Below are 19,825 nucleotides of genomic sequence, written 5' to 3' on the forward strand. Positions count from 1 at the left end.
TCACAGTCTTGCACCAGAATACCAGATGTCATCTTAATGTAACTTAAACTAATACTAAGGCTGTATAATTAAACACAAAGCATTATATGAAGCAATGTACAAATACAAATAAAACCTGCGTGTGTTAATTCAATAAAGCATACGAGTGCTGTAAAAAAAAAGAGGGAAACAGAAAAAGAAGTTCTCGTTCAGTATGAAAAAATAAGCTAATCTAGATCTGGTTAAACACCACAAACTTGCACACAGCATTATTTTGTGAGACACAACAAATGTTTAAGTGCAACAATGCCACTATCCTAACATCTGGAATGGGCCAAACATGATGCAACATACTGAAGCTCAAACTATGAGTAAAATATTGCTGAAAGGCTTATTCTTGCATTCCTCAAAGCAACCCAGAGGAGAAGTTAAGTCTAAAACAAAAAGTGCCACTTTATTTGTAACTTTTCCTGAAAACAGCTTTTGTGTGAAATAACACTACTTTATATGAAAATAGTTCTCTGATGCCTTGAAATCACATGCAAGCATATACTTTGCAAAATATATAATCCCATAACAAGTGAAGACAACCTCTCAACCATAGTTCTAAACAATCAGTATCCAATACACAATACAACATCAGTGCGTCGTGATTAGCTTAGTATGCATACACAAAGAATCAACTGGTATCATTTTTAGATCATGAAACACTCAATCACAACAGGAGTGTTACTATTTTATTACCAGAAATTGATGCTTATACATCATTTCAGTTTCATACCCTGATGCACAGGTGTTATGCAGGGACAATAAAGCACTTCATGCCGTAGCTTCTTGACATAGTTTGCAGATGTAAAGAAGCTCTTATTGGGAGAGAAAAAAAAGCTATAGCAACATCCAGCCAAGTTACATTTCTAGTCGAAGTACAAAACAATTATGAGTATTGCAAAGTTAAGACCCTGAAAATGTTTACGTTTCTAGTCTACATTTACACACTGTACATTCTCAGAGCAGAGAATGATGGGCCATTAAATTTAAACCAAGACATAATTGTTGGAAATATTTAAGTGAGTAGAGATGAAATCCCACATTAGTTAGACATAGGGCAAGTGCGGATCATATAAGAGCAAGAGACACATAGACCTACAACCTCAAGGTTTATCATTTGGCCAATTGGTAGATATATTCTTTGCAAAGGGTTTTGTGCTCCCCCATTACCATTCCAACAATAATAGTAGTTTATTTCTGCATTTATTTAACACAGTTCTAAAACTAAAAATTACGTCACATAAACTTTACATGTTCATAATTATACTTAAATGCACCATAAATAATCTATGAACTTATCAAGCATGCACCAAATTAACAAACTACTATGTATGTAAGTTTGCAGGATATTTCGGAGGGAATGTGAAATATATAACTTTGGCCTTTCTATAGTCAGTTTACAGTATGTCCAATAACTTAGTCAACAGCAACAAGCAACTCAGTTATATTTGAAAATCTGCCGTTACCTAAAGAATCACAATGCATCAACTAACCTTCAAAACTTACGCTATAAGTCCAACACTCCTCTCAAAATTCCACAAAAGTATTCAACTTACAATAAAAGACTCACTGAAAGGCCGAATAGAATCGTCCTCAAGAAAACAAAAGCTCAAGAAACATATAAAATACAATGGCGATGTAGCATAAGGAACACCGAAGAGAATATTGCCCACAGAAAGGTTACCCACCAAGCCAAAAACAAAGCAACTTCCTCGAAGAAAGCAGAGCTAGGCAGTAAATTACTTAACAATTCGAAATTTCCAAAGGACAGACCATCAATCTGAGATAAGCCAAGAAAGAGAAGTACCAGCACAGGAGGGGCAAGAAATTGCAAAACCACAAGGCACAAGTAGTGATTATGCAGAAACATCTTAGCCCTACTATAATCCAAGTCAGGAACCTTGCTAGCATGAAGCCTTTGGTACCAAGACAACAAAGCTTCATTCAGATACATTTGCAGGTTTGGCCTTAACGCCATAATATGCAACAAACTTGACCCCAACAAGCACCAGCGCCTAAAGCTACTAAAATCAGATGGCAGGAGCCCCATATTCCCAACCAATTTCTCTGCATTACCAAATCCACTCGTTGTTGCACTAGCTCCCTCGCTGTTATTGTAGTTTTTGTTTACAAAAATTTCAGCCAACGATGTAATCCACAGAGAAGCCACAAACATAACAAAGATTTGATTTGCATAAAGGATCAAGCGGGTAAACCATCCACACGTTATCATTGACAAATTGCAACGAAGCTGATCGGTTCCAAGCCAAAAGGAACGTGCACTTCTTGCAGCAGGAATAAACAGAAAACCCGCAAGACAACCCATCAATGCAGCAATGAAAACCCTCCAAAACCCATCAATTGGAACAACAAAATGGAAGTCCAAAACGGAGGAAGCACCTTCAGGAACAAGCAAAAGCCCTAAGAAAAGCCCCAAAGCCCCAAAAACAACACTCAATTGCTTCTCCGACCTCCTGGACGCCGATCTCTCAAACGTGACCCTAGCAAGCACCACCCCCCACGTATAAAGACTCGAAATTGATAGCAGAACCGGAACAAAAACCCCATTTGCGAAGAACCCATGATTCTGGGAAGAATCCAAGAAATTGTGAAGCAAGATCGAAGAAAGGGCAAGAAAGGAGAGGGTGAAAGCGAGGGAATAGTGATTGACAAAGAGACGAGATTGAAGGTGGCCGTGGTCGAGTCTGAGCCTGAAGATCTGAGCATTGTTTTCATCGAAATCGACCTTGTCCTTTGACTTGTTCCTCTTCTTTAGGTCGAGGTTGGAACCGGGGCGGCGAATGGCAGCTCTTACGCCATTGTTTTGGGATTGGGAATCAGGGTGAACGTAGGTTTGAATACCGTAGAGGAAGAGGATGGGGATTTTGAAGAAGGTCAAGATGAATGCGAGGATGAGAATTAGTGATGTGTGGAGTAATGGGTTCTTGTACAACACCACCAACTCGAGCATTGTGGGTTGCTCTTGTCTTCTTGTCGAATTCACTCTTGTTAAGGTTAATGGTGTTCCTTCTTTTCTGTTCGACAGATGATGGAGTTTGTTTGATGCTTCCGCTATTACAATCTATCTAACGTCGATACCGACTCGGAAAACGAGACACAATACTCCAATCCTTAATTTTAAAAAATGTTAGATTTCGACAAGTTAAGACACGTTTTGTATTAAATATTATTTTAAATTTATATAATGTATATTATATTTAATACTCAATAATTTAATAAAAAATGAAGTTAAACTTATAATATCCATCAATTTTGTAAAGAAACATAAGATATCTCAAATATTTATATTAAACTCAATAAAATGATAATAGTAATCCAACGAATTTAGAGTGTCGGGAAGTGTCGGAGTATCGGAAAGTGTCGGACACGACAGGTCAGGGTTTTTGAAGTGTCGGTGCTTCATAGATTACAAGTATTAATGTCAATGTACTACTTGCTCCCTGTTTAGTGTTCATAGTGGATTCGTTAATGAAATTTTTATTTAATATGATGTTAATTAAAAAAATGTACATTAATATATAATCATTTGATAATACATTTTTATAATTATTCAATAATAATAATTTATTAAAATTAAATTATTCAACAATTGAGTTTACAACATTAATCGAGTGTAAAAGTAATCATGTGGTCAGGTTATTTGATCACAACCACTTATTTAAAAATCATACATTTTTCTCTTTTTTATCTCATCATAATAAGTGGTTGTGATCAAATAACATGATCACGTGACTACTTTTACACATGATAGGATCCAAATCCAAAAAAAAAAAATACTCTATTACTTCACCCACATTAATTAGTCTAGTTTAAATATAAATATATATATATATATATATATATATAGGTTCGCTTTTTCTACGGTCAATGTAGATAACTCATCTACATTGAGCCCAGAACGACGTCATTTTGAGACGGAAATCAAGATATTTTTGTAATTATAATTTATTTCAGAGTTATAGTTTTTTTCATTATAATTTTTTATTTCTTCAACCAAAACGACATCATTTTATGAGCGAATATAGATAAATTATCTACATTCACTTTAGAAACATTAAAGCCAATATATATATATATATAAATAAATATAAAGTCAGGATCATTTTACACCGATGCAAGTTACACTTCAATCTTGATCATTGTTTCTATCTATATCTAACGGTTATGATTTATCAAATATTTGAATCGTTGGATGCAAGCAAATCAATTATCAGTATTTGGTGTAAAACTTCTTATTCTTACGTCGATGTAAGAATATCTTGTCTCATATATATGTATATGGGAAAAATATTTATCGACAATGAGATAAAATTATCTCCTACAGCCCAAAAACGATTTGAGATTTAGGATTAAAAATAAAGGATATTTTTGAAATTATACATTCCCACGCGAATCATGAATTCTACTAAAATACTTTTTATTTTCATTCTTTAACCCCTAAACGACGTCGTATTAAAGTTGCAGATATAAATTTATTTCTTGTGACAGGAGAAACGTTAATCATTATCTAACGATTATACTTTATTGAGTTATATTAATTAATTATTAATTTTAAACAAATAGACGAAAATCAACTGCTGAGATGAGAATAAGACTTCTAAGTTTTCTACTGCAGTCCAAAGATCTCTCAGCACACACACACACACACACAGATATATATATATTTTGGTGTGGGTAAGTATATTTGTTAAAGGACTTGTTTTTTTCTGCATTTACTACAGATAAATTATCTGCAGTAAGTCTAATACAACGTCGTTTTGGGACGAAAATCATGGTATTTTTGTAATTTCAATTTATTTCAGGATTATTATAATTTTTATAATTATAGTTTTTTAATATTTCAATCCCAAAACGACGTCGTTTTGGGAGTAAATGCAGAAATATTCTTCTGTTTATTAAATTAGATGTTGTTGAGTTTGAGCTTTATTTTGTACTTAGCTAACAATTAATGTCATTCTAATGCACATGAAACCAACGGGTTTCCACTTATAGAGCATTAATATTAAACTTTTTTTTAAGTTAGATCCATTAAATTGTTGTTATCATATTCTTGTAATAACGTGATGATATATTATCAAATAATAATAATTTTTTTTTTTGCACATTCACTATATGTAAAAACTAAAATTTTCTTTTAAAGGGTAAATTTGAAAATCATTGAGTCTACCCAAAAAAATAAAAAAAATAAAAATCATTGGAAAGGGTAGGAACTTATAAACTTGAAAAGTAAGAAAATAATAAGTTTATAGAGTTTCAAATGGTTCGAGTTATAGTGATATGCACCGATTTTGCTAGATCCAAAGTTGGACTTAGAAGACAATTTGGGCTTAGGTACCCCAAAATACCTGGGAGTTTGGGCTTATCCTGACCAAATTGTTTCTTAGGGGAAATATTTCGCTTACTATCCTTTTTCATCCCATTTGTCAAAATCAAACTTGTATATGACCGATTTACTTGCTATTTGCTGAGAAAATAAGCCCAAAAACTTTAGGTATTGGGGCATACTTTCCTAAGATATTAAGTAAATTTTGGTTGGAAGATTTCAAATCTTGTTCTTTTTTTTTCTCCCCTTCAATTTTTTTTAAAATCTACTTTTAGCATGACAGGGGTAATTGACAACTAGGAATTTAATAAGGAATTGTGGTTTGGTAGAATTGGATAAAGAGCTTAGCTTGTCCATCATAAAGGGAAGAACTTGAGTGGCCTCCAAATTAAGCCATTGAAAGTTGAAACCTATAAATAGCCCCTAGGAAGAGAGCTCAAGAAATTAAGAAAGGAAGATGCAAGGAGTAAGTGTAACATACTTAGGAGTTAGGACTGATTTCTGTATCTTGACTTCATTTTCATATGTTTCAAATTTGTTCTCTCTTTTTCTTTATCCTTCTTCTACCTTCACTTTTCGGCATTTCCCCCGATTCGATCGCTGCTTCTTGTTCACCTGATTTGAAGGAGCAAAGAAAAGTAGTTCATCTCATGACGCATATGATTTTCCCTTTTTCCTTAAAGAAGAGAGCGGAATTTTTCATTGTGCTTTGGGGTACTCCCCTTTTTTTCAAAATGGAAAAAATTGGTTCCATTTAAATTTCTTCAATTTTTTTTTATATTTCCCTCTTAATTCATTTTCTTTTCTATTTTTAGAAGAGAGTATAGTGTTTTAAGAGCACAAAACAAGTGCCGGAAGAGAGCCCTTTCTCTTTCTCTCTCTCTCTCTCTCTATATATATATATATATATATATATATATATATATATATATTCTCTTGTAGTAGGTAAAAAAATTAATCTCTAGCAGAGACAATTTTTAGGTGGAACCCGTGACTTCAAAAAAAGAAAAAGGGAGAGACACTCTGTTACCGATGAGTGTGCAGTAGAATTGTTTTCCTTTCTGTCGCCGGAGATTAACATTTCCCATATATATATATATAGGGTTTTAATAACACTGGCAGTAACTGCAAAAATATATATTTCCATATATATATATATATATATATATATATATGAGGCATGATCCTTTGACACCGGTGTCAAATTTGAAATTTGACTCCTCATCTGAGAACTGTTAGATCAAAAAAGATCAAGGACTCTGACTTGTGAGCATGTGACACCATTGATCTTTTTTGATCTAACGGCTCTCAGATGAGGTGTCAAATTTCAAATTTGACACCGGTGTCAAAGGATATTGCTATATATATATATATTCCAATTTCACTATTTCCAATACTTGAATATGTGTATGTTTATGTAAGTTGTTCGAAGGCATGCTTAGGTAATAATTTATTATCTCATTTCTTTTTTTTTTCTTTTCAATAAAAATCCAATTCTAACTTTTATGTTTGATGTTATACAAATAATCATTGTTGTTAAAATCTTGATTTATCACTACGATTTTATGTTTTATGATTTTTTTTTACCAAAACGATTTTATTAATATTTCAAACGCTTTTACGCTTTTATAATTTTTTTACATTACGATTTTACATTTTACGCTTTTTTAATTCCTTTCGATTTTACTTAAGATCTCGATTTTAACAACCTTGCAAATAACATTTTTGTATAGACAAGGACTTAGTTTATACTCATTGTTGTAACATCAAATTTATATATAAATTGATAGTATTACATAAAAACTTGTTTGTATAAATAGACATAAAATTCTACATATGTTTGGGTTTTTCCTTGAATAGTCTATTTAATATTATTCTTGTTATTTATAAATTAAAAAAATACACCAAACTCTTTATTTATACACGTTAATAACATATGCAATTCGTACACAAAAGGTGCAAGATCACATAAACAAATATTTTAAATGCTTGTGATGTTACTTTAGATAGTTGCTGTAAACACCTTATCTTGATCGGTTTGATTTAAAAAGAAAGAGAGAGAAAAAGAACAAAAAAGGAAGAAAAAGAAAAAGAAATGAAGAAAAAAATGTTTTTCAAAGTCCCACATTAAAAAAGAAATGAATAAACTTAACCTAATGTCATTTCATAGTTTCTAAGGCCCACATTAAAGAAATTATAAGTTATGCTATTTCATCCACCCCTTCTCTGATATGAAGAACTTACCCTTTTGTTTTCAATCCACTGAACTTATAACATAAGGGCGGCTTATCGCTATACATAAAGCATATGTTGACTTTGTGAAAAGTTCGAGGGGTATTGAGGTGGGGTCTTTGTGAGTTGTCTTTGAGCACGTGTGTGCCTTTGTATATTAAATTTTTGTTATTAATTTTTATTTTTTCGATCAGTTAGAAATTTATTATTTTATTTATTTTTTAGTAAAAAATAAAAATGAAATGACTACTTGGAGATGACTAGTTAACCATTAGGGATGTGTCAAAGTAAAAAAAAAAAATTGTCAAGGGATATGATTTTTGTTTTTTATATCTACTCTACTCGTTCCTGTTCAATATTATTAAATAAGAATTTCAACTGAACTTTATTATTTTTTTATCTTCTCGTGATTTTGATATAATTGTGTTAAAAATGAATAGGTAAAATAAGTATGAAAAAATGTAGCCATATTTTTCTATCTCTCAAAATATAGTTTTTATAATTTCATTTTGACTTTATAAATAATTATTTTATTCAATTTTTTTAAGTTTTGACAAATACTTTTAAAATTCATTAATAATTTATACAATTAATATAAATTACCGTTTTTTTGCATTAAATTAAATTTTCATCTTTCTAAATAATCAGATGTATAATGTACCATCCTTATAATATTAAACTCACATAAATTCAACAAACTTCACATATACTATTCATACAATTCATTTTTTACCCACTACTGACTACTGAATGTGAAAAATCAATCCCCCATACTTGAATGGTACCAAAATGTAATCGAAGTAATAATGTGATGATTTATTTGCACAATGTTTTTTCAGGGTACATTATTATTTATTTTTAAATAAGGACTGAGTTAATTCCCACATGAAATGAAGACGCAGTATATAAATACAACATATTACCTATATTAAGAAAATAATGAAATGATTTCAGTAATCAAAACAGATTTTCTACGATGTATAAAGAATAGAATATAAATTCATCGAATGTGTAAGAAAAGGGTTAACATCAAGGAGCAGAGATGTGAAGTTGGCAATGGGCAAACTCGCATGGAATTTTCCAAATGAAAAGAGAGTGCATACTGTGGATTACTGAATTGGAATTGAAAGGATTAACACACCAACAACCTCTATCATAATGACGTGCTATATATTGATATCAATATCTTCTAATGCATTAATTGATATCAATTATTGAATGTAATATCATATCATATATATGCAACTACGAAAATATCACAAAAAAATTACTTTATTTGGTCTTCTATTATTCCCATGCCACCACTGCCATGGAAATAGAATCTTGGAAAGATCTTACCTAGCTAGAACTTGCATAAAATAAAATATCTTCCATATATATCTCTAAACCTTGCTTTATTTTACAATTTCAAGAAACAAAGAAAACGTACGCAGCACCGTAATGCCAAAACAGCTTAGCTAGCGGTAGCAGTAGTAACGTGGAGTACAAAATTAACATATACGTCCTTAATATCTTATCGAAATAATACTTTATTCAAATTTCTTGTTCTTATTGTACACATACATATGCAAGCAACTTTAAAAAACTGAGAGAGGCGGAGAAAGAATTGCTAAAATAACCTACAAATGAAAAAATTAAAAATTAAAATTAAATATAAAAAAACCCTGAATTTTCCTTCTTCTTCTTTTTTTTTGGGGGGGGGGTAAACAGCCCTGAATTTTTGCTTTGCTTGCAGGTGGGAGGAGGTACCCTAAACATTACTTCTCTGTTCGTTATCATCTTCTCCAAAAACACAAGTAGCACCTTCTCTTCCATTTTCTACTTGTGGGACAACCTGTAAGAACATATGAAAATCACCCATTACTCCCAATACACATATATAAATGTTTCAATATATTAACTTAGAAAGCGATTTTAGGATAACATAATTTATTTAATAAAAGGACATGCAACTGTTTTAAGATCATACAATATTAAACGACACGAAATAATTTGTTTATATTATATATTATGAAAGGGTAAATATTTTAAAGGGACAAATATAATAAAGATATCACGCAAACAAATTAACCCATCTAATTACAATCAAAATGTTGAAACCAAAAAGCTTTTTCATTATGTCCTTTTTTCAGTATAAATAAACAATCTATTATTATTATTATTAATTTTATCCGATTTTCCCCCAGACATAGTTACGCAAAACAACTTTTGTAAGAAAGAAAAAAAAAAAAATCTGTTTTGGGAGAAAAAGAATATTTTATAAACATGCACTGCTTGAAGAAGCTAAAACCCCACGCACCAAAATATCTTGCTTGTGTTAAGTACTCCAATAATTGAATTTATAAAGCCAAAAAAAGTTGAAGAGCAAACAAAGCGTAAACATATAAAACATAGTATATAAAAGCCCCCACATTACTGTGGGTCATGATAAAGGCTTTTGCTCTTGTCCATGACCGTCCGATCACGATCCAACGGTAACAGACACACCTGCTCCGATGATGAATTATGCAGTTGATATGATCTCCTCCTCGTCCTTCTGCTCCCCATTCTGACTCTAATTGGACCCATTGAATCTGTCACATGAAAAAATCAGAAAAAATTGAACCCCAAATGTAAGAAGATATTTGTGAATTGTCACAATATTTTTATGAACAAATAGTGTAAAGATAAGATAAATAAAAAAAATCAAGTGCTTTATGGACAAATATCTAAGAGGTATATTCGATATTTTTTTAACGAATAACGACGTCCCTTTCCTTTAGGTGTAAGTTGTAATCTTACACCCTCTGCAAACGCATTAAATCACAAATGTGCACCCAAACGCTGCCTTATTATTATTCTAACCAACGCCAACAATTAAAACTAAAAAAAAAAAAAAAAAAGATATTTTTTGGGGGGAGAGGTACCTGAGGGTGCATGTTTCTTGGTTCTGCGGCGTGGTATGGAATCCAAGGTGGAATCGGAGGTGTCGGGTATATGGCGGTCGAGGCGGAGATGGTGGTTCAAGCCATAACGACCATAACGGTGGAGCATTGTTGTGACGAAGGAGGCTTCCATGCTGTTGAGGAAGTGCACGTGCTTCTCGTCCGTCCAAACCGGCGTCGTTTGGCTCTCAGCCACGTGCACCGTAGATTCCATTGAGCGTAAGAACAAGAAGGGGTTGGGTTTGGTTTGGTGTAAGGGAAAGGGAAGATAGAAAAAGAGGTGTGATGTGTTGTGTGAGAGTGAGTGAGTGAGGGGAAATTAATATCTGAATACAGTTAGTTATACTCGCTTTCTTAGCTGCCCATCTGCGTTTTTTCTCAAAACCAAACCAAAATATCTTGATACTTTTTTCTTTTTCTTTTTTTATCATGTATTGTACGGATATTAGTATACACACGGTCACGGTGTCACGGCTATAAGAAATAAAAATTAAAAAGAATCAAATGAAAATATAGTTATACACGGGTGCGAGAAAGGAATCTTATAATTAGCGTGCGGTTCAAATTCTAGAGTCATTTACTTTGTTGAAAATTTTAATTAACAAATATCTATTCTCCAAAACTACATGGACAATTCTAGATATTAAGCTTTGATTAGTAAAGTCATTAAGTCAGTTTGAAACATTATACGAAAAAACAAAAATTAGAACATAGTAAGGTACTATATATGAACATCAAACATTGATAACAACTCCGAAATAAACAATCACAATATCTTTCCCTCAGATATATTTAATTCAATAATAGTTGTCATCTTGTTTAACATTAGTCTAATCAATTATTGAGTATTCATTGGAAACAACCAAAATCAGCTCTTACATTATTACTAGTTATTTTGTTTGTTTTATTTTTTATATTTACAATTATGAGTTTATTTTTATTTATAAACTAATATTTCGTATATGTTTAAATGATTCTTTTTTACATATTTTTTAAATCAAAGTATTTACTCTTTATTTACATAAAAAAAAATACAGAGTAAATTAATCTAGTATTTATTATTAGTGTTATCAATTGCTTTAAGGCAATTTTAGGATTTCTAGTAATATTCGTCGAGAGAGATTAATGGTCAGAAAACGAAGGAGAGATATTTAGGGGATTAAAAGAGAAAAGGACAGCGTAGCAAAGAAAAGAAAAGAAAAGTCATACCAGAATCGAAAAATAATAGACATAATAAAGAAAGGATTTAATATTTTTAACGTTACGTCTACGTAAAAGTATATGAATTTTATGTTTTTTTTTTTCGTATTACTTTATTTGAGTTTCACATAATTTTGTGCGTGTATAAAATATAATTTTATCTTCTAATATAGATATTAAACCCGTAAAGAAGACAAAGAACCTGAGAAAGATTATGAATAGTAAGAAATGACCAGGTACGGTTATCGACGTTTGCCTGCTAGTTTTTGTAGGCGAGATATGAAAATAATCATTAAAAATTGTTTAAATATAATAATCAAATTTTTTGTATAAATATAATAATTATTAAAAATTGTTTATATGTATTTTTTTCATACACAATTCTCCTTTTATAAAAAATACCTATCATGACTATTAAAAAACAATTTACATACGTACAGAATATCAAAGAAGGAATGTACGACATATTTTGAGAAACATGAGAAACTCTTGTATTCCAGCAGATCTTACTTATACATTTGAATATAATCATTAAATAATCAAATTAATTTGTAAAATAATTTGAAATAATCAAGTATTTGTCATACGTTGATGTGATATAGTGACACTCCTAATTGTATATTGATACCCTTTATCAACTATTATTAATTATAAATTCTTAAATACATCCAATTAAAAGTGAATAAACTTGACTTCAAAAAAAAAAGTCATTAAAGTATTTAATGAAATTAAAATAAAAAATAAAAATGAATTACCAAGTGTAGGATGCTGATGAGGTGGGGCTTGCCATAAATGGCTTTGATCCTTGCCAGAGGAACCAACACAGAATCAGTTGAGATTTCAGCATAAAGCTACAGATTTTTTAGTCATATAAATAGTTCATGTTGCAATTTCGTCTTCCATTACGAAATTTCCCTTACAATATTTTCCTAATTTGAAAGCTTATCACGTTACCATACTTCACAATTTGGAACATTTAAAACACAACTTTAATGGACAAAGTTACAAGTTTACGACACTCAACGATTGTGGTTACAACCAACAAGTAACTTTTCATTCTAGGATATTACGTTTGCTTAAAGAAAGCAATTCCTCTTAATTTGTTCCCGTCATCATTGGCACTTTCTCATGCCATCATTACTAAAGCTTCCTATCCTGATAATCTCCCATGGACCCTTTTATTATTAAACAATCCAAAAACTGATAATGAACTCATTTCGTTGGAAGTTAGTTTATTTGATAAATAATAAAACAAGAAGCTCTTTGCACTCTTAAACAATTAATTAAAAATTAGGAAAAATATTTGACATAGAATTATATTATTTTAAATAAGAAAAAGACACAATCTAATATATTTTTTTAAAAAAAAATAAATTTTAAAATTAACATATTTTATCCTTGAACACTATTATGTTTTTTTGGTGAATTTCTCCTTAACAATATTAGCCAAACACTAAGCAGAATCATACTCCACATGAAATTTAGAAAGGTTTAAACAGTTACATAACTTACATCCCCGTACATATTTTCAACTACAGAATTTGTGTAAATAGCATAATTTTCCAACAACAATAATACATGGTGATCCCATCACACAACAAAAAACAAGATGAACGGCTGATACCATTTCATTCGAGATTTGTGTGGCGAGATCGAACGGCTTCAGGGCTCTCACCCAGGGCCTCACCCAACTTGTGAACAACCATCTCAAACAGAACAAACAGTGCCCCTTCGTACAAACTTCCCATCGGAAGCAACGGCCGAGATTTCTCATCACCTGCGTCCGCATCATCCGCCATGGTCTGCGCCGCCACGTAGGCCACCGCGCTAGCGTGCTTCATGCAAGACCCCTTATCGGGCTGGGCCGTCAGGAGCACCACCCTTCCGCCGTGGGAACGCGCCACCGCGCATATGGCGTCGACGGTGGAGAAGCCGCCGGGACCGGCAGAGGCAACGAGGAGGTCGCCAGCGGCGATGGGGGGAGTGGTCATGTCGAAGACGAGGTGGGCCGATAGGCCCAGGTGAGCGAGGCGCATGCAGAGGGCCTTGAGCATGAGGCCTTCTCGGCCCACGCCGTAAAGGAAAACGCGGCCGTTTTGAGAGGCAACGGTAGCGAGTTCGGTGACTAATAGGTTCAGTGGGGGCGGGTATGGATGGGTGGGCTTTGAGAATATGGAAGCTATTTGGGTGCAGATTTGTGTGGCCATTGAAGCCACTTCTTCGCAATTAGAATTAGACGCCATCACTCTTCTTCACTCATCACACTTCACAACCTGCTAATGGACTTTTGGCTCTTTTATGTGCATTTTTTTTTTTCTTTTGAGGGTTTTTGTTAAGGGTTATATTCTATCCAAGTTTGATGGCCAGAAATTTTTGAAATTTCTTTTCTGCTGCAATTTATCATCTTTTTTTATTTGATTGATCCTAGGTTGCAGAACTATAATTACTAGGATAAACGCATGGATAATTTGGTCACTTTAAAACTTAAGAAAATTGCAGTCACATACATAAAGTGTTAAATTTAAAATATTTCAATACAGTAAAAATATTAAATTAATAGTTTTATGATAATGATATATAACATTTTATTCCACAGAAAAGGTAACGGTGGCATAATTGCACCACATCATAAAATAACTCCATACACCGGTAACTCGGTTCAGTTACCCTTACTTACCCCAAAACATGTGTGAAGCTTGGTGCTACCGCTGCATCATACGATGATCCAAAAAAATAAAAAAATAAAAAAATTTAGATGAAAATAACGATAAATGTGAGTGTTTAACTAAGAAGAAAACTTTTCCTTTTTGTAAAAAGGATGTACTAAAAAAGTTTCCGCGCAATGCCTACACGAGCGAGCCAAGATTGGTGATTACCTCCCACACCCGAAGATAAAATGAAATGTCAGCAAGCAAAATCAATATCCATATAAGCATCAAACCTTATTTACCTAAAAGCCACGAGTGAAGTGCTACTTGTAAGAAACTATCCCTCAAAAAAAATTGTCACCGGAATATTTCATTGCTTGCCAAACAGAATCTCATTTGGCAGATTACAAGAGCATGGATCATGCATAGACTTATGAACATACCCGGTGTAAAGAGAAAAGCTATTCACACACATGACAAAACGAATACAGTGAATCATTCTGTTATTTTCTGTCCACAAAATACAAAGAAGTTTTATTTGTTGATTAGCATATAAGAAACATTTAGTTGGAGTTGGAGGCATTGAATGGAAGACTTTTTTTCCCCACTATGTCAATCTCCTTCACCTATCACTCGCTGGAGAAGATGAGTCACATTTGTTATCCTCCTTAGCAAGCTCAGTATTATTATCCTCCTCGTTTTCATCCTCTAGAAGAGAAGGCTTCTGTCGCAGCTCTTTGACTTTAAGGAATTCATCATAGTGAGCCCTTCTGTGCTCTTTAAAACTCAAACTTCTATCTGTTTCAGAATCCAATAATATTCCCAACCCAGAAAAAAAAAATCAGGTTGGAATAAAATAAGTGATCTACCAATGCAATAAATTACTCCACACTCATGATATACCCCAGAATGGAGAATGAGATAAAATGCCCACAAAAAGTTCTAGTTGAGGGTCAAAGATGCATGTTCTGTAATGGCATTCAGAGACAGAACCAACTTGTTTAATATTTACTAAACTCGCAGTACTATACAAGCATTTCTTTCGCAGTCTTGCACAACATGTTTAGATCAATTCATTGTTGATAACTAGATGTCCCGATACATATAATTCTTGGTTTAGCAATGCCCTGAAATTGGAGAGTATCAACTAGCAACTTGCTATGCTTGTTGCTTGTTAGAGAATAATAAAAACTATTAAAAAGTTCTCACCCACCAGCTTAAACTTTTGAGTTAAATTGGTTCTTTATATGGTATTAGAGTTTGGTTGTCACGGGTTCGATCCTCACCATCCCCCACTTTCTCTTGCGGAATTTCTTAGTACAGGTAGGTGGGTTTGTGCATTGTCCACCCTCCAAGCCCAGTGAACTCTCGTGTAAGGGGGCGTATTAGAGAATAATATAAACCATTGAAAAAGCCCTCACCCACCAGCTTAAGCTTTTGGGTTGAATTGATTCTTTACATTGCGTATACTAAACACAAGCAGAAGACACAACTAAGCACAAGCAGAAGACCGTGCGACACCAACTGCATCCATTATTTTTTCACCATGTCTGTCAGAACCCTTGATTTCATTAATGTTCATACTGGATTCTCATGTTAAATATAATATCAAAATTAAATAGCTTGACTTCATCTTAATCCTTCCATGTTGCAAGTAATTTACACCAATTAAGGTAATAATATGATAAATTATCAAAAGAATTAGATTATTTGGATCAAAATTGATGAAAATATGAGCAGTAATGGTCGCAATAAAAAAGATAAAAGGTAGCCATCTTTGTTAAAAACACCAAATGAGGATCTAATATTACCTTCATCATCTTGTTCCGTTGCTTCTGCCTCATCCTCGGATGATGTCCAGCCATCAGATTGCTTAGTTCCTTTTCTGCTACAAGAGGCCGCATTACTAAAATCAGTCCGCTCAGCATTTACTGATTGATTTTCACCATCAATACATTCATCAAAACTTCCTTGTACAGGGGATGGAGAACCTAAAAGATTAGGTTATTCAGATGACAAGTAGCAGCACATAAAGTGATTGAGCTAAAGAGAAGGCTTGAGAATAAAACTACCAACAAGGATCTTCAACAAACTCCATAAACGTAGAGTTACATTAAAGTAGATTTTTACATTTAGAAACCAAACCAAGTGGAAGACAAACTGAAGTTTAGAATTTGATACCCACTACAAGAAGAATAAATGCAACGTTACAGTTCAAGGTAGCAAAATATCTCTTTTCCCCCGCTAATATTATTTCTATAGAATGCCATATCCATGCAAACATACTTATTCTGATGCAAGAAAGTTTACAAGGAAATATGCAGTTTAACTGATGATCTTTACATACTGTCATCATCAATCATAGGATGATACGGTGTCTTAGGCTCAGTAATTTTTTGCCTCACAGGTTTGTTTGCCTCAATTTCTCCAATATTAGCCTCATCCCATCTTACACGTTCCCTGAAATGCAAAAACAAATGAAAGATTCATAATAATAATATTATTTCTCAGTTTAGCTCATTATGATGTAGAATATACAATAATCTGGACCATTCAATTTTCAGTTAAATTTAAATAATTTTCTTTTCCCAAATTATTTAAATAATAAAGCAGATTGCTAGTATTACTTCATTCTCGTAGATGAATGGGCTCTTCGAACACCAAAAGTATGCAAAGCTATCCCCGAGTGGCTTGGTCAACTGGAAAAACATAACAAGTTTATGTGGCAAGTCCTAGAACTTCGAAAAACAGAAATTATGAAAGAAAAAAAAGAAACGAAAAGAAAGAGAAAAAAAGAAGTAAAGAGTACGCAAAATCAATGATGAAACAACATCCCAAAAAAGTTAAAGAATGCGGAAGCAATTAAAAACATACGTGAAGTTGATGAAGCAACAAGAGGAAAACACAAGAAAACCAGGCATTCCAAAAAAAATAAAAATAATAGCCAGCCTTATCAACCAACAAAGATATATATATATATATATATTGTACATAGTAACATTGATAAATACTTAATAGAAGGAGGTAGTGCGAATGCATATCAAGACAAACCATTTATAAGATAAAGAATACACTTCCAGTTAACATTAAAAAGAAATACAACTACAAGGAAAATAGAGTGGCAAATTGCTTCATGTAAAGACTGAAGCAGAAAGGTAAAAAAGCCATGAGAGATCTGTTGAAAGCTATTACTACAACCAAGTAATAATGCATTCATTTCTTCAACTACTGCTTCCAATGAGCAATAAGGTTTTAATGTAACAGCCATAATAATAAAAGAAGATGCACCTATGAGAATTTAACACCTCTGTCTGATCTTAAAGCTCATCTATACTCATCTACCTAACCATATGAACCTTAAACTCCACATTACCATCAAAACATTCATATCTAACAGATTCTTCCAAATACGTGAAACACAGTTGGAAATCTTTAAAAATTAACAGATTTCACCACCATTACATTAGCAATGGGAAGGCATTACATCATATTCCATGCTAGGGGGAATGGGTTGACGAAATACTACCATTAAAAGAGCAATTTCATTACACGGTTAGAAATGCAAAATATCTGAATCGAACATCAAAATTTAAAGCCCAATCTGGGCGAAGAATAAACTACTAAAACCGTTCAAGCTTATCAAACAATGCTATTTCCATTAACAGGACACAGAAAGATAAATCCAAAACCATGATTCCAGTGAACTTCATAACCAAATAGCAAATGTAAGATTTCATTCTAGAAACAGTACTTTTTTAAAAACCGATTAACGCATTTGATTGTATATAGAGTCCTCTTGACACAAAACGGAGGTGTAGGTTAAGGCATAAAGCAAAAGAAAAATAGAGATCCGTGGCGACAAAACCTTTGAAAAATTTGACAATCAAATTGAAATCATGAATGTAAGGCAGCCACCATCTAAAACGAAAAAAAAAAGAAGCAGAAACAGACGTTCTATTTTTTCTTACATTTTCTCGGGAAACAAACACCCAGAGGAATTGGAAATTTTAAAAAGGAAGTGAAGAAAACATGAGAGAGAGAGAGAGAGAGAGAGAGAGACTTGAACCTAGAAAATGAATTGCTGTGTTTAGCTTGGAGCGGCTGCAAGTTGCAAACGCTAATAAAAGTATAAAACCGTTGAACCAAAAAACTAGAAAATAAAAAATGGAAAAAATGTTTCTCCATGAGATACGGCTATTTCGTGTACCCACGAGGTGGCGTTGGACTGTTGGATTAAAAAAAATTTATTTTTATAATTTTCTTTATTGGGAAAATTATATTTATAATTTTTTTATAAATTATATTATATCTTACGGGTAAGATACTTTCGAGTAAAGTCTTACCAATAAGATATAGTGTAGTAGTATTTCCAAAAAAAAAAAAAGATATAGTGTAGTATTAAAATTTGTAAAAAAAAAAAAAAAATTGTCAAAATAACCCTATCCTTTTCGTTATGTAATTTTATTAAACTCTCTTTTTTTTTAAATCCCAAATTGATGTCATTATGTTCCAAAAAAAATGTTAATCCCACAAAAAAAAATGTGGTTAAAAAAAATTATCTTATATAACTTCAAAATAATATAATTTTGTAAATTACAAAAAAAATAATTTAAGATATTTTAATAAAATTTACGATACAAGATAAAAGTAAAAATTTTAAAAAATTCGATATTTTTTTTCAAACACAAAATAATATTGTTTTGAGATTGCAGAAAAAATCTCTTATTACATAAAAAAATTTCCCTGTAAAATAATAAAGAATCAATAAGGTTGATTCTCAATTCAACGTCAATATCACCTTTAGCCCAAGTTAATTGGTTGATGAGCAATTTTGATTACTAAATAATTTATGTAGTAATTAAACCTCTTAGTTTTTTAATTAAAGAATCAAGTTTATTCGGAAGTCTATTGTCCAATTACTAGGAAAAATTCCTTCTCAAGTTTATTGATCAATAACTAAAAAAAATTAGTAACATGAGCAATTATATATATTCGTGGCATGACAGTTTATTGAGTTAAGATCATAATAAATTCCTAATGACTTTAATATGTTTAAATTCTTCAATATAAATATACTAAACATAAAATTAAGTATTTAAATATACTAAACTCAGAATAGATTAAATCATGTTACCAACTTCTTATAGTAATTGGATGATACATTAACGAAGGCTCTGATTTTTTCAATTAGAAAAAAATTGAAGCTTTAGTTGTAGCAAAATTGTTGAAGGAACAAAATCACATATTAACCATAACAAAGACCAAAATTACAATTAATCCAATAAAAGAACTAAAGGACTATCCTAAATTGAACGACTAGAATATGAATTTGCAGTATCCAATTTTGTATTATTCGGATATTTCCTGTGCGTAGCCAAAATCTAAGAGAGGGAAGGTTCAGAATTTTACATGAAGAACGAAGAAAACTATCATGAGAATCATCTTGCAGC

The 19,825-nt window shown here is 32.2% G+C and overlaps 4 protein-coding genes across 4 annotated transcripts; all 4 read right to left on the reverse strand.

Moving 5' to 3' along the window:
* Nucleotides 1-1,520: 1,520 nt before the first annotated feature.
* On the reverse strand, nt 1,521-3,059 carry LOC133312398 (uncharacterized). The gene has a single exon (XM_061513576.1). The coding sequence runs from the start codon at nt 2,996-2,998 to the stop codon at nt 1,637-1,639; it is 1,362 nt and encodes a 453-aa protein (XP_061369560.1). The 5' UTR covers nt 2,999-3,059; the 3' UTR covers nt 1,521-1,636.
* Nucleotides 3,060-9,353: 6,294 nt separating this feature from the next.
* LOC133312395 (uncharacterized) lies at nt 9,354-10,822 on the reverse strand. The gene is made up of 3 exons (XM_061513572.1): nt 10,510-10,822; nt 10,091-10,176; nt 9,354-9,437 (listed from the first exon to the last, which is right to left on the reverse strand). Exons 1-3 carry the CDS (start codon nt 10,739-10,741, stop codon nt 9,354-9,356), a joined length of 402 nt encoding a protein of 133 aa, XP_061369556.1. The 5' UTR covers nt 10,742-10,822.
* A 2,313-nt stretch (nt 10,823-13,135) lies between these two features.
* On the reverse strand, nt 13,136-14,089 carry LOC133312388 (uncharacterized). Its single transcript, XM_061513566.1, has one exon. The coding sequence runs from the start codon at nt 13,968-13,970 to the stop codon at nt 13,356-13,358; it is 615 nt and encodes a 204-aa protein (XP_061369550.1). The 5' UTR covers nt 13,971-14,089; the 3' UTR covers nt 13,136-13,355.
* A 650-nt stretch (nt 14,090-14,739) lies between these two features.
* On the reverse strand, nt 14,740-18,469 carry LOC133312393 (protein phosphatase inhibitor 2). Its single transcript, XM_061513570.1, is given in 6 exon segments — nt 14,740-15,003; nt 15,006-15,173; nt 16,187-16,366; nt 16,723-16,835; nt 17,003-17,074; nt 18,442-18,469. Coding segments are annotated over 5 exon segments (531 nt in total). The 5' UTR covers nt 17,008-17,074; nt 18,442-18,469; the 3' UTR covers nt 14,740-14,938.
* Between the last annotated feature and the right edge of the window lie 1,356 nt (nt 18,470-19,825).

Source organism: Gastrolobium bilobum, unplaced genomic scaffold (genome assembly GCF_033153095.1).
Source record: "Gastrolobium bilobum isolate Gb01-03AN ecotype WA unplaced genomic scaffold, APGP_CSIRO_Gbil_v1 utg5148, whole genome shotgun sequence".
NCBI lineage: Eukaryota > Viridiplantae > Streptophyta > Magnoliopsida > Fabales > Fabaceae > Gastrolobium > Gastrolobium bilobum.

What these genes read in the sequence shown, in the direction of transcription:
- LOC133312395 (XM_061513572.1), bottom strand. Translation starts at nt 10,741, where the DNA reads ATGGAATCTACGGTGCACGTGGCTGAGAGCCAAACGACGCCGGTTTGG. An exon ending in CAAGAAACATGCACCCTCAG is followed by an intron (nt 10,177 to 10,509) that starts GTACCTCTCCCC and finishes TTCATGTGACAG; the next exon opens with ATTCAATGGGTCCAATTAGA. An exon ending in ATAATTCATCATCGGAGCAG is followed by an intron (nt 9,438 to 10,090) that starts GTGTGTCTGTTA and finishes ATGTTCTTACAG; the next exon opens with GTTGTCCCACAAGTAGAAAA.
- LOC133312398 (XM_061513576.1), bottom strand. Translation starts at nt 2,998, where the DNA reads ATGCTCGAGTTGGTGGTGTTGTACAAGAACCCATTACTCCACACATCA.
- LOC133312388 (XM_061513566.1), bottom strand. Translation starts at nt 13,970, where the DNA reads ATGGCGTCTAATTCTAATTGCGAAGAAGTGGCTTCAATGGCCACACAA.